General features: G+C 41.2%; 1 protein-coding gene across 12 annotated transcripts in view; it reads right to left on the reverse strand.

Moving 5' to 3' along the window:
• ZMIZ1 (zinc finger MIZ-type containing 1) overlaps nt 1-15,549 on the reverse strand; it is a 338,783-nt gene that overhangs the window by 87,872 nt on the left and 235,362 nt on the right. The window contains exon 1 of one of the 12 annotated variants that reach the window (XM_041473820.1): nt 4,104-4,178. The exons of 9 other annotated variants lie outside the window; for them this stretch is intronic. In XM_041473820.1, the coding sequence (XP_041329754.1) occupies nt 4,104-4,173 (70 nt within the window). In that variant the 5' untranslated portion in view covers nt 4,174-4,178. Of the gene's footprint in view, nt 1-2,702; nt 2,862-3,290; nt 3,417-4,103; nt 4,179-15,549 lie in introns of those variants that run through there. 2 more of the 12 variants (XM_041473825.1, XM_041473821.1) reach the window with 2 other exon arrangements.

Below are 15,549 nucleotides of genomic sequence, written 5' to 3' on the forward strand. Positions count from 1 at the left end.
TACAGTGTATTCTTTGTTATTAAAAAAAAAAGTTACGGTTGTACCATCCCATAGAGTGACAGTTTCCTGATGCCTTCACTCTAATGATTTTTGGCCACTGTTTATCAGCAATATCTCTTTTGCTGATGTAATAGTCATGAGAAAGCAGCCCTGCATTGTCACAGTCCCAGTGACAACTGAGGATAACGTGGGAACTTCTGTGTCCTCAGCTTACCTCATGACATAGAAAAACACAGTTCTCTTGTCTTAGTTACACATCTTGTAATTGCAGGGGCTTGGGGCATTGGATTCAGAGACTCTCTTGAACTAATTGCTGTACTAACTCTTATGGCAACAGCAAGCCTGTTTTGCCAGACTATTCTCTCTAAACTATCTCACTGTAATTAATACAGCACCTGTTACTACAACAACAAATTGTTTATTCATTGAGCCTAAGTACCCTCTACTTTCCTCTCACTGTTGGTTTGCATGCTCTGCTTCTTTGCTTTGTGACCATTACCCATCCCCTGTCCACTACATGTGGACAAGTTTTCTTGGATGTTCCTGGAGCATTCATCCAGCATAAGGGCCCCAGGACTAAATGCTACTTTCAGCACAAGTGATACCAAGAGAGCGCGTGTGTTTCACCGAACTATGAACACGGCAACATTTCAGCCAGGATCACAGAGACATTGACACGCACAGCTTTGACATTTCTACCCACTCTACTATGATCTACACAAGATTAAAGGCTTATGACTACATTTCAAAATCTCTCTTACGATCAGTATTTTCAATTGCTAACATGAAACTGTACCTTGCTCATTCAGATGACTTCTTTACTAGTGAAATTTCACTGCACTTGCAGACGTATTTCCCCAGGGATTTTCTGATGGCTCCTCCAGGAAGGGGTAAAGGTGGTGCTAACTTAACAATGTTAAGTAGTTTTTAAAATCAAACTTTGACCATAAATTTGATACCAAGTCTTTGGTAACACCCTTCTGTTCACTTAAACTGGAGCATTACTGACTGAGTTCTACTGAAATAAATTTACATGAACCCAAACTTTTTTTCACATGTTCTATTGCACTTGAGCTGCCATCTCAATTTAAATGCTAAGCAAAAAGAGGAACAAAATTCTGCTAAGCAGATTTGTGACAGTATGGAGAGACATGCTTCTGCTCAGCTCAGAGGCACTTCCACTTTTATGCATGATTAGATACTGATAATTACTTTATTACCAATATAACTGTAATAAACTTCTAACTTGAACAAAAACTACAGGAAATATTAGGCAACGTAGAGCAATTTTAGCTGGATCTTAGTATTATGTACTTCCATTTCCAAGTAGTGTTTCAGTCACGCTAATTGCTTTTCTTAGGTCACCTCAGCCTAATGACCTGGTTAGCTTAACCTGAGACATGACTTCTTGAAAGAAACTGTTCTCCACAGTAACTTTTAATTCTAAAATCTACATATTTGCAGAATGAACACTGTCTTCTACAGTATTATGAGCCAAGGTAAGTTGTCATAAATGTGGGTTCAATTTAACCAGCTCACCTCATGAGATGTCTACATAGAGCACTTGTTTCATCAAAATATGACAGATAGTAAGGGATTTTAAACTGGATCTTATAATGGGCTCACCTGAACTCAGGACAAACAGTTTGTATGACTGAAGTCACAACTTGTTTTGACAGTGGCTTTAGTGGACCCAGAATCACTGATGCTACTTTATGCAAAGTCTATTTTACCTTACACAGCAATTTTACTGATTCAAAGAGCTGTTATCTACTATAGCAACCTCTTTCCCCAACAGACTGTGCTGTCAACTTCTGAATTGCAAACACTGAAGCTGTATAGATCCTTTGCATTTTGTTTTTTGGCATGTATTGATACATGCTATTTTATTCAGTTTTCAGATACTATTTGCATTAAGCCAACTAAGTAAACTGAACAATAAAACTAACGTCCCAAATTCCAGTCTGGCATCACTAGTTTGAAACTTTCTCATAACTCTTTATGTCATATGCAAATTAAGTAACCTTTTTAGTTTTTACACAGGAAAAGCATAAACAAGACACTTGTTACTACTCAACACAGGGGCCAAAAAAACTTGTCAACTGGAATACCTGAGACTGTCATTGATACTAATACTACTTTGAGATCTTCTGTGAAAGCACACGCCACAGATGTGAGTTCTACATGGCAAGGTCTTTATAAAGACAGAAAAATGAAATGGTGGCAGCAGTATTGTCACTGCTGTTTGCAGAACAGCTTGTCACGTTCTGACAGTGCCAGACAGGCTAAAGTTGCAGGAAAGGCCACTGATAATTGGTGCTGCCTTTTGGCTGTACGACTGCAGATGCAGGCAGCACGCTCGCTGCCGCGGGCTGAGCCGCAGGGTGCGGGGCTGCGAGCCCCGCGCAGCAGCAGCGGCGGGCCGGGAGCGGGGCAGGGCAGGGCAGAGCCCGCTGCCATCGCTGCCAGCCCCGCGCCGCCGCTCCCACAATGCACCCGCTCCCGCACACACACACACCCGGAGACACTCGCAACAATGCACCCGCTCCCGCACACACACACACACACACACACACACCCGGAGACACTCGCGCAGCACACACGGGCACGCACACGGCCACGGGCTCTGCTGCGGCCAACACGCTCCGGCACTCGGCCCCGCTCCCGCACGCACGGCCGCCGCCCCCCCGGAACCAACTTACCCCCGAGTTACATCCCATTCACCAGCCCGGGCTTCCTCTGCCGCCCCTCCTCTGCGCGCCTGCCTCTGCTGCTGCAGAGAGGCCACATATGTCTGCAAACACTTCTAGGCAGAAACCAGCCAGTGCAGAACAAAGACAGCCGGGGTTGCCTTCATCTCAGCACAAGGCAGCCAGTAGCTATTTTCAAGCTTGTTCGCTCTCCCCCTCTGAGGGCACCCTGCTCTGTTTCTCCCTCTCTCTCTCTCCTCTTTGCCTGTCCAGCTACTGCACAACACGCATCAATTATTCATTGCTTGTCTCCCGGTTTCCAGGCAAAACCAATCACAGATGGAGTCTTGCTAATGGGCTCATGCCGTACTTGCCAACAGGCTATTTGTGCTCAAGCTACAACCCTCTAGAGACAATAAAGAGAATCAGGTTAAGCTTTAAAACTTCACACGTACGCGAACAGACCTAAAACGGCGATAGACATGTAAGCATCCCTATGACATTGCTTAGGAGTACGTCTTCGGCATACAGCATGGCAGAAGGCTGCTGTAAATCTTCCAAAAGGGTTTTAAGAAAATCAAACACTCAGAAAAATCTCACCTCAGCTGCATGTTACTGATATTGATGGTTCTCTTTTCTGTCTCTAGTGATCCATGTCTTGCTTTCCCATTACACAGAGAGGTATGTCCTTCTCTCATTCTCGTGCACACACGCGCACACGCACACACACACAGCCACTTTGCCAGAAGGAAGAGAGAGAGAAAGAGAGGAGGAAAAAAAACCACCCAGGCAGCTCACATTTCAAACTTGCAAGGAGGGGTGGTGCTTAAAACGCTAGGACAAAGCCTCTGTCTCTGGCACCCAGTCAAAATACTAAAATAAATCTCCTCGATCAATTAATTGGAAGCAACACTTGTTCGAGCCCGCGTAACAAACCATTAAGGGCACCGGGGCTGAAAAGTCTTGAGATTTGGGAAATCTCGTACCCTTGCTTCCCCCCTACCCTGTTTGCTGAATGCTGTTGACTAAATCCATCAAACTAGTCATACTAATTAGCGTCCAGGGCAGCCTCGGCGGCGGAGCAGCGCCCGGGGCGGGTGGCCCCCGCGGCCGGGAGTTTCCTTCCGGACCGGCCGCCGCCCCGCGCCGGCCAGGAGGTACCGGCGGGCCGGGCCGGAGGTACCGGGCCGGGCCGGGCCGGGCCCGGGAGGGAGCTCGCTGGAGCGGCGGCGCCTGCTGCGGGCCCCAAGGCGCCCCAGCGCTCCCGCTCGGCGGAGCCACGGGCGCCGTGCCTCCGCCGCCAGGGGAAACTGAGGCAGGCGGGCGGCGGCTGCCACCGGAACCGCTGTCACCTGCGGGACAGCCCGGCCCGGGCAGGTGCCTTGGGCTGTGTTTGCGAGTTCAGGTCTTCACCTTTGCTGGCCGCACACTGCTCCCAAGACAACACCCGTTCCCACGCCACTGCCAGTTCTGGGCTGCCCATGGAAGAGTTTTAAACATGTCCGGCTGTGCCTGCTGTGGTCAGCGTTTCAACTTGACAGTGCCGAAGGGAAAAAAAAAAAGGCAACAAACAATCAACCCCCAGGAAACTCATGTGACAATTCTTTGCTGCCTCTCGAAGGGAAAACTGGCAGTTTAAGTTGTGGCCAGCCGAGCACCAGCCTTTTCCTGCCACCCTCCGCGGTGCAGAGCCACTTCCTTCCCCGCACAACCTGCACAAAGGCACCTCCACCTCTTAAAGGCGCACCCGGCCCCCTCGCAGGGAAGCAGCCGGCAGGTTCCAGCGAGAAACAAACACAATACAAACAATAAAAACAAGAGGACTTGAAAAAAATACTGTCTCTCCAGCAAATTTCCTTTCAGTGAAAAAATGGCCCCAGCTTCCCTTGCTATGCTTACAGCCACTTAACTGTGCTTCCCAAACACCTTAGCAGAGAGTTGGCAACATGACAGATCGGAACAGCGAACTATCACAGATATCAAAGAGCAGCTCTTCTCTGAAAAATGATTCCACAAAAAAGCATTGTCAGATTTCATGTTCTTTTTTTTCCCCCCCGGGGAATCCACTGCAAACAGGTAAGAGTAATGTGTGCTCTCACTTAACTTCCACTCCTGATGCAGGATCTCAAGGTCAGCCTGTCAGACAGGGTTATTGCTTTCTCTCCACAGCCACCAGACCAAGCAGAACTGCAAACCAAACCCTCCACACTTTGTGCAATCTCAGAGCTGCTCAAGTGTGGCTGAAGGAACACTTCACAACACAGCTGCTACAGGTGGTGCAGGACTCAGCGCTGGGCCAGTCCCGAGTCTGTACAGCCTGGGCAAGCCTTCAGCTTCATCCTCATAGATGCAGGTAGACCCACAGGGCCACTGGAACAAACTCTTGCCCAAAATGCAGTTTCCATTGCAGTTCGTCAAATTTCAGATTCACATAGAAGAAAAGTACAGTACTTTATACAAATTTTTCACTGCCTTTCAGAGTAGACAGATTGTTAAGAAGTGTAAATTATACAGCTAGAATGACAGAATAGATATAGGAAGCACAAGTTTTAGGGGACTGTCAAAGAGTTCGGACTTGGTGGATGTGAATAAAATTGATAATTGCTCTAAAGCTGCATGAATTCTTGATCGAATCAACATTTCTGTACTTGTTTCAGGTTTTACTGCATTTACAGAGTTTTCACACAATTCATAGATTAGCATGGTGTTTTGTTGTATTTTGAAAAAACACGTAAAGCAGCAACAAGAACGTATCAGGTGGTTGTGAGGTCCCAGATACTGAGACCGGCCCCTTCCTCATACAAGCCACGATTAAGTTATTTTCTCAGGGTGAAAAGCAATTTTATTTTTTCTGTACAGAAAGCACATTCCCCAGTATCCTATGTTTTTTTCTCTACCTACCATCATAAGTAGTTTCTCTCTGCAATTAAATTGCTCTTTCTAGTGTAACAGTGTAAGTTTCTCTTTTAAACTGCCTGTCTTTCAGAGGAAGTGGTTTAGAGTAGACAAATCACTTATCTAAAAATTATGTACTTACTTCTCCTTTGACAAATCTTCAGCAGGTTTCTAATCCCACCCTGCCACTTGAAATATCACTTTCTGTGATGACATTTGAGTCACAGTTGTCAGAAGCATCAGGCTCTGTAGTCAAATGGATTAAATCACACTTCATAGCATGCAGTATTTTGAAGGAGGAGTGGTTTATCATTTGTAGAAATTAATCATAACAGTTTTTTCTCTAGGGCAAATTCCCAATCATTTTTAAAGATTACTATGTTTAAGCCCCTCTGACAGCAGTATGTCAAATTACATCACAAGGAAGGTTATCTCAGGCAATGATAACTATTAACAGAACTCACTGAAGACACATACTCCTGGGAGAAGCAGGTCTGTACTGGGAAGCACCTTTTTTTATACAGAGGTGGGAGAGCAGGCTCTTTGGCTGTGCTTTGTGTGGCTCTGTTGAGGCCCCAGGGATCTCGGTGTCTGGAGCTGTGCCTGCTGCGGGCTGTTGCCCCCGCTCAGCCCCACAGGGGAGGGGAGACAGGGGTTTGAGTTCTACAGGGGGGAAAGAGGAGACCCTTACTTGGCCCACCTCTAGCTGATTAAGGAGAAGAGTTGGAAGATTTTCAGAGAAGTCCTGTTTATCTCAAAGTGGGAGGCAACGTTTGTCTGTTCAGCATACGCCGGCAATGCACAACAACATTACTGACAAACTTTCTACATCTCAATCCTGTCAGAATTCTACACCTCACTGCCTGCACAGAATCAAACCATGTTCTTATAGTACTGCTCTTTGCTTTCCATGGCAAGACACCTCTTTGAAGAGTGTATTTTTAAAAGTCAGAAGCCTGTCCTTAAGTTGTGATAATGCAACAGACATGCCCATGGAACGCCAATTTCTTATGGTGAACAAGGTAATGATGAGAACACGTTCATATGTTCAGGTGCCTTTGATTGCTCAACACAAACAGCATGATGCTTATCTTCAACTACTTCAAGTGAAGTAGCCTTTGGGCATAATTCTCACTTCTCTCCTGCCTTGCCCCTCTTTGGTGATATTGCAAAAACTTAATCAAATAGATGAACACCTGTCATAAAGACGCAGACGACCAACAGCAAAAGAAGGAGAGGCTGCAGAGAGGTGGAGAACAAATCACCCATGTGGATACTTCAGTATCAAGTAGACTGTACAGGAGGGACAGCATCATGTTCTACTGTAATATGATTGTGAGAGGTATGCTGAGAAAAGAACAGGGAAAGAAAGCATAAATGGGTAAGGAAAATCTCTTCAAGTAGCTGTAATAGCAGTTATTGCCCACTGAGTCATAATATAATCCTTTAGCAATGCAAATTTTCTATGACCAAAGATTTAAAGGTTTATCTCAGGGGCCAATCTTTATTCATCTGAGTTTTGCTGCACTGCTGAACACAGCAGGGTAGTTCCTTACAATATTTGTCTAGAGCAGGTTATTTGCCCAAGAATTAGTTCCCTGGATATGTATATATTTTACTATTGATTTAAGGGATTCAAAAAAACTCTTTAGAAGGCTTACAATTACATAGTTGAAATACACAGAATACACGGATCAGTGGCCTTGTCGATTTTTCCTGATGTTTCACAGTAGGTTGAATCAGTTGAAGCTGTTATAAATCTAAGGGCTGCATCCCAGCAAAAAACCAACCATGTACTTGAAAAAACAAAAATTAAAATCCTTTGACTCTGCATGAAGTGTATTTCATGCATAACTCATTTTTACATAATCAAATAAACTCCTTCCAAAAAGAGGTGTGGAAGGAAAACCCAGTATTTAAAAGCACAGTAAAAAAAGACCCTTTCACATGATTGAGTCCTGTCCTGTTTAAGTAAAGAGATTACTACACTGCAAAGCATTCTATGGGTAAGGTACATACCCTTTGGCCACCTTCTGCATTAGGCTTTATAAAACAAAGGTAGGGAAGTTACAAAAGGTAGTAACACAGCAGTTGCTTTTCTCCCTGCTGCCCACGACCACTGTTTGCTTGTAGCCCTTGCTAACTAAATGTTTTAGTTAACATTTAGTTAACTCTGATCTGAACCTGGAAACACCAAATGCTGATTTGGATGCACACAGTAACTGGACCAAAACACTCAAAATCTTCTGAAAGCCCTTATGCCCGATTTAACTTTCAAGACCCTGGACATGCTCATGTTCTTGTTACCCCATTACAAAACAATACTCCTCCAAGCCTCTGCAAAGACTCAGACTTTTAGGCACTCTGATGAACAACTCTGTCAATTGCCAAAATATTTGGAAAGGGAGATCTACCTTAAGTCCATCTAATAATGTTGCAATTTTCTAATCTCTATTTCCTTCTTTTTTTTATTTATTTATTTAATGTCTTTGCCATATGCAGAAAACAAGATAATTTATAAAATTACAATGCAAAAAATCACAGAGAATGGCAGAGAAGCCATTCATTATGTTTGTATCTTTGGTTCTCTTCACAGCAGTACTTGTATGGAAAACTGTGAAGCAAAAGTAACCAAAGCATGCAGAAATCAAGAACAAAGTACACTAAGGAAAAATCACATCTGTAATGTAGTCAGAAGAGAGGCTTTACAAGACCTAGGAAATCATTGTAGTGATGGCATCAGCTCAGAGCTGTCCCCAGCTCTATTTCACATACAGCAGAGGCACTGCAGCTGCCCCTTCACAACCCAACTTGTTCATCAGGCAATTTTAAAGACAGATACAACATACCCCACCTGTGATGCTCTGCCCTTATTTTAATGTACATATTTTGCTACAAATGCTAATGTACGTTTTAAAACCTGCTTTTCATGACAAGGGAGCTTCATTATTTTTCTAACTTTTGGATGCTTCTAATGGAATTCCTTGGTAAACTGGAGCATGGCACAAATGGATTTCAGTGCCTCTTTTGATACCTAGACTAGTGCTCATGACATGCCTAGCAAATCAGAAAGAAATCAAAGTTAACTGAAGCCCTTTCCATTCAACATCCATTTTTTCAGCATGATCAAGTGATCCTGATTTATCACTAGGTTTTGATAAAATATTTCTATACCACATCTTGCAAACTGGTTGATTGTCCTCATGTAGTTTAAGACATTTTTAGCCTTCTGCCACTTTGGGGGGATATCTGATGAACTGTTCCTTAGATATAACTTTGTTATAGTAAAGCAAAACTTTCAAATGTAATGAGGACTACTACCTCTCTAAGAAAGTTTTAGTATGCACTTCAGTAAAACATATTTTTCTGCTGCTTTTCAAGATAGTTCAGAATATATTATTCCTAAAAATATTTGGTTTTACTGAGCATACAGCAGAAGCTCCACCTCTGGCAAGGTGTGGGTTAATTAGAGCTAAGCTTTCTCTCTCCCTGATTAATTGTTCAAGGGAATAAGAAGGAAGCTCTGAAGACAGCAACTTAATCAGGTCTCACTGAAAGGAGATAGAAAACTATTAGAAAAGCAGCTTGTGAGGCAATGTAGAAGTAATGGGATGCAAAAGAGTAAATGAAACTGAAGCTTGGAAAGTGGAAGGCCTACTAGGGCACCTGAACACCTCTTGGCATTGTAAATCCAGACTGAACTGTTTTGACACTTCACAATTATTTTCCAGAAATATAAACTGTATGAATATTCCTCATTAAGATTTCAAAAAAATAAGCCCTCCATGAACAGGCAACCCCAGTGATGACTTTCTGTTATCTTTTCCTTCTAAGCCTTCATAACCAGTTGACACTTCACACCCCAGCCCCACCACAGCCGTGTGAGGAGCTGCTGCTCTGCTTTTCTGCCTCCATTGGAGTTGTCTTCTCCTCTGCAGGGGGACCCCACTTGGTCCCATTTCACCCAGCTGCCTCTACTCCAAAAATGGGTTTGAGAGGAAATCTAGCCTATTTGCTTATATCTTTTTTATTATTATTTTTTAAAACCAATCCACTAATATATGGAAGGTATCAGTTGAGAGAAGGAATGTGATACAAACATCCTGAGTGGGAAATAAATGCAGTAAGAAAAGATGTAAAGAGAAGATATGTCCTTCATTACCCTAATAACTTACATTCTATACATAGGAAAGTTCATGACAGAACTTTTTCTCTGTGCTAGGAGTGAACTGTGAGAGCATTAAAATGATAAAGTTGAGATGCAGTGTTTTTTTTTTTAATTTTTATTTATTTTTAAAAACTCTATGAAAACAACACTGGATGTCACTTTCTTTAAATCAATTGTGGAGTGTAGAAAACCATTGAAAGTGCATTCAGATGTTTCATGATGCCGTATCAAACATATGAGGGGTTATACAATAATCAAACAGATAAAAGTCCAAAGTTACAAATTAAAAGAAAAGTTACAAATTGGTGGCTATGCATCACTGTCTTGGAAAGCTTCCATTCTGGATTACAAAGACATTCATCATTTGGAGGCCAGCTCATGCTTCTAGCTTTGTATTTAAACAACCCCATGTACCATCATCATACACTTTTTATATCAATGTGCCAGAAAGCCATACAGAGTTATTTTTAGAGAACTCTGAGATGAAGTACAGTTTAGCTTGCTAAGTAGCCTAATAAGGCAAAATGCTCTTGGTGAAGACCAAATGCAGTCACTGTCGCTCTTCCCTCATACTCTAATCAATTTCTAAGAGCATCCCTTAATTTTTCCCACTTACTGAGGGTGACTGTATTAACAACAGGATAGAACTAGAGGGAGAGAGGCATTCTTTATAGTTTTCTCCATTTTGATAATCAAACAGAGTGACTGAAGAAAAAATGGAATGGTCTGAAAAGAAAGTGGCTTTGCTCGCAGTTAAAGAAACCTCTTAGTAGACAATTTTAGGAGAAACATCAGCTTAACATCAGTTTTTGCTTTCAGAAACTGGCAAACTCAGCTGTCAGTCAACTCCAAATACTTCAAGGCCTCAAAGCTTCCAAGTGGATATAAAGGACTCTCAGAGAGTATTGGTATGCTTAAACACTAGCAAGAATCTTAAAACTAAAAAAGTTCCCAAATCTACTAGATTACTTATGATCTGAGAAAAAAATTAATTTTTGTCATGTCAATCCTAGGAGGAGGGTGATGGTTAATGCTAGAGGGGGTGATTCTGTAACAATTTATGGGAACAGGATTAAACCCAGCAATTAACAGAGGTTTCTATCTTTAGTAATTATTCATATACCTGTTCAGTTGATTATAAGTGATAGCTCCAGGCTGTCTGCCTGCACCGCTAGGACACAGACAGCAACCTTTGCTAAATTGACTCCACTGGCTACGCTCATGCTGCAGGAGCTGTTTTCAAGGACAGATGTACAATGTTATATGGGTAAAGAGAGGAGCAAATTAAAGATGTGTGTTCTGTCAGGAAAAGGACTGAAGAACTTGTGTCAGCATTTCCCTACATTAATAGGACCTTAGATTTTTAACCCTTCACTACCTAAGACTTAAGAAAAACTTCCCTTATTATAGAGATAGCATAATTGCATCTTCTCAAATAATGAAAATACAATAGTTAAGAACAAAATACAAAGGCCCTCAAGATAACTAACCATATACCTACATATAGATATAGAGGGATTCCAGTAAGACCATTCATTACTTCTTAAACTTCATTTTAAAGCATCCTAGCTTGTGGGTTAAATAAGCTGAGTACAGTAGTACATGAAGTTACCAAAACAAACTATTATTACACAAAAGTATCACTCACTTTGAGATCACCAACATATACCTGGCACATTGCTACCAAATAGCTACACTCACGTTTTTGGTTTTTTTACCATCTTCTGTGTATTTCACTTTAAAGCAGTCTATGTATTTTAAAGGATGCTGAAAGTCTTCTAGGCCTGAGAAATATTTAGCAGTACTACCACAGAAGACAGCCCTGCTGCTAGCTCCTACCAAGCACAGACACAGTTCATACGGGCAAGAGGCTATGCCTTATATTGCCCTTATGGGGCTCTCACTGAAACAATTTTAAAATTTAGGGTTTATGTGATACCACTAGAAGAGGACTTCTGGCATGCATATAAACATATCCTACTTTACTAGAGAACTTCTAGCACAGATCTAGACTACTTTGAGTCTAAGAGCAAGTCTACACCTTGGAATATTCACACTTCAAGATCTTCTAATAACTACATCCATCTGTTAAATAATTTACATTCTGATAGAATATGAAGCAATAGAATAGCAACAAAAATATGCCTACTCTGGAAAATATCCAACAATATTTAACACTTTTTCTTACTTCTCTCCTGCAACATCACATGGAGAGTTTCCCAGAAGTTGTGCTTTTACAATGTACAGGCACCAGAACAGAATATTGTCCCAAGGGACACTTTGAAATACCTAATCAAGCCTAGAAACCTGCCCCTGTGAGTGACAGGAACTATCCTCTTTTTAATCAATATGCATCTGTCCACTGTTATCTTGGTGGGCTGACTCTCCACAGTCAAAACACTGAGTGTTAAAGATTAAATATTTCACAGCAGAAGCTTTAAAATGGGAAGTTGGATGGTGATCTGTTTTTAATCAGGAAATCAAGGTAAAATCAGGAAAATTTTGCGTGTTTCTTTAGGCCGTACATGTGGTTCTACTTTTTCATATTTAAATCCACTGTTAAGTAAACATTACAGTTGAACATATTCTTTGGAAGCTTAACCTGACAACTGTATTTTAATCACTTAATTTCTTTTAATTACTTAAAGTACTTCAAGAACACACACTCAAGTGTCTCCTCTAACTTCAAAAACTGAAGTGAAAGTTCAGGTGCAGTGACACCAGCTTAAATGAGAGAATACAATCTGGAGAAGATGAGAAAATGAAATTTTGGGTACTTCAACTTCAGAAAGCATAATTGGGTCTGATTTTCTAAAAGTGCTAAATCTCCTGCTGCTACAAGTATCTTTAACAGATTTTCAGTTCAGCACATCCATGAACTGAGAAACCACATGTCATTACCACAGCTTTTAACTTTTGGCCAAACATTAGTCAATGTCAACTCTTCAAACTATTTACTGACTAGTGCACCTTTATAATCAACATTTTGAATTTAAAAGTGCTGGCAGGTTATTTAAGTGAGGCTTAACACACTTGAGTGTTACTCTGTAGGCCACTTATCCGGGCCTGGAGGACTTGCTAATGGAAAATGCCGTGTGGGGTTTAGAATTTAAACTCATGTTAAAATTTTTTCTTAAAGGAGATGCAAGATACTTTCATATTTTCAAAGAAAAGCTAGTAGAATGAAAACAAACTGGTTTTACCAAAGTTAAGAAAAATAAAGTTACCAAAGTTACATTTCTTTTTACTTTAGGCAAGGCATTATTAGACATATTTAGAGAAATCAACATTAATAGAAAAAAGAATCTGCTTTTGCTTAAAGATGATTTCTGTGATGAGATATTAGAAATGACAAACCTTCATGAAGCAGGGACTTTCCAGAAGGAAAGATGAAACTTCTACAGTGCCTGAGATCTCATCAAAACCATTGCTATTTTCTCACGTATAGGATATCCTCTCCAAATTGCCTTTCTCTTGCTTTGAATCACCTTTACCTCTCTGAAGACATTCTTCTGGGTGAAGGCCTATGATTTTAATATTTATAGCCCTGACAAAATTAGGGTTTATATTCTAGTACTATCTGCACTCTCATCTGCTGTATCTTTCTGGGATTTAATGGTAGCTCTTATCTCGACGGAAGGAGCCAAGTTTAGTGACCTGAGTCTCCTCACTTCAATCAGACCAGAATCGTGGGGGTCTGCCATAAACTCCTGTATCAAAGTAAGAGAGGGGGAAATGGAAGTCAGCTTTACAAAGAGCAAAGAAGTTAATGAGTAACTTGCAATACCACTCCTCAACAGCTTCCTCATTCAGTAGAGAGAAATGACTATTTCAGCAAGCTGAGAAGACTTAGATGCCTTCTAACTTTCTTGAAAATCTTGTCATGCTCCTGGGACTAAGGGGGAGAAAGACAGAGGCAAAGATAAAATCAATTTGTCACTTTTTTACACTGGTGCAAACAGGCAGATGGGAGAGAGATAACCCTAGCCTCTCAATAACCCTCAATATGTCACTTCTGTGCTCCTACTCCCATTCCAGATACATCTCGCTGACTGCAAACCCTGCTACTCTATAAGCAAACTATTTCAAGTCTACAGCACAATTTTATTTTTCCACACGAGGAAAACAGACTTTTTCTTGGGTTCTCTATAAAAACAAAAAGGTTTCACTTAATTTTTTTAGCAATACCTCTATAGAAAAGACTTTACAAAGTAGTGTACATGGGTATAGGTCGTTATCCTTGCTTCAGGTTTTTTACTGGCTTCCAGAATCTGTCATATATGATAACACTTCTCACCCAGTGCATGCTTAGTCACCTGTACTCTCACCATTGCCTCCAGATTAAAAAAAAAATAAAAAAAAAAAAAATGCATACACACATTCTTGGTTTGTTTTTTTTTTCTGTCACATCTTAAGTTACATTACTGAATACTTTTTCCAAAATAAAGCAACAGAGCAATCAAGGAAAAAAAAACCTGATGTATCTTTAAATTTTGAGTTATGTAAAAGCAAAAGCAGAAGACCCATGCAAGCAGTTTCTGTACTCTGGGAATAAACATGCAATTTCTGTCCATTTATGATGAGAAATGAAGAAAACTACTGATCAAATCAACATTTTGTTTTAAGTGTCACCAGTGTTGCAGGGAGATATGAACTAAACTGAACATGTATGGGTCCTGTGTAAGCAATTTTCTTATGACTAATCACTGGAATTACACTACTGCCCAGAGACACAAGGAAGATTAGAATACCATCATAACAGAAATGATCAGTACTTTTTAGTAACTTTTAGCTTTAAAAGTACACTAAATTCTTAAGATTTTGACACTGCCTTATACAACAGCAAGAATAATTCATGGGCATAAAAAAAGAGTCTAAATCTCTACAGAATGCCACAGGAAGGCAAGGAACAACCTTAAACCTACCAAAATGTGTAACACAATTTACATGATTTTGATAAAATATTTATATTGCTTTCAGACAAAGTATTGACTGAGAGATCTTATTTCATCAAAACATGAAAACATTCTTTAAATAATTACATCATATTAAAGAGCTGATATTTAAGCAACAATGCTCTTGCAGGGTACTCATCCTGCAGACAGAGGAATGCAAAGGTAAGGAAAAAAATCTGTGGGAAAACAACAGTTCTGTAGTGTGCATAACACTACTGAAAATGACTCTGTCAATCAGCTGCAATGTAAGACAGCAAGTAAGCTCAAACATGGGCTGGAAATCTGAAGGAAAATCCATATATTCTTTTAACTACCACAGCAGCAAGTGGTGCCCTTGGGAGCAGCAACCAAGACAGTGGGAGCAGCTGCCCCTGTTACCTTCTGGGGGCAGCAGCAAGGAGAAGGAGCAGCTTCCAAGACTGAGGCGTGCTTTGGGGAGGCTGCCACACTGCGGGTTCCTCCAAATTAGACCAAATTCTCTCAAGCAACCTGTCACACTTTGCTTTCTGCATTTATAAATGAAAGAAAGACATAGAAAAAAAGGCACTTTTGCCCAGCATCTTATGAAATAAAAGCAGTACCCAGCCCCAAGTACAACTGGTTTTATGTACAAAGACAGTAAACAGAGAGGAAAAGGAAAGAAGTCACTGTGTCGCCACTTGAGCCCTGCTTGGGAGGAATAAAGCACATTAATGTAATCGATTATAGCAGTACTTAACAGCAAATCCACTGCTCACCTGCTATCCTCACTTCAGGGAGCAGACAGTGACTGCTGGTACATCCCATAGGCACAGGGTGAGGAGGTCACTGTGCTCTGGGTGCACTGAGCCAGGTACTGAGA

Source organism: Pyrgilauda ruficollis, unplaced genomic scaffold (genome assembly GCF_017590135.1).
Source record: "Pyrgilauda ruficollis isolate IOZ18807 unplaced genomic scaffold, ASM1759013v1 scaffold11, whole genome shotgun sequence".
Taxonomy (NCBI): Eukaryota; Metazoa; Chordata; class Aves; order Passeriformes; family Passeridae; genus Pyrgilauda; species Pyrgilauda ruficollis.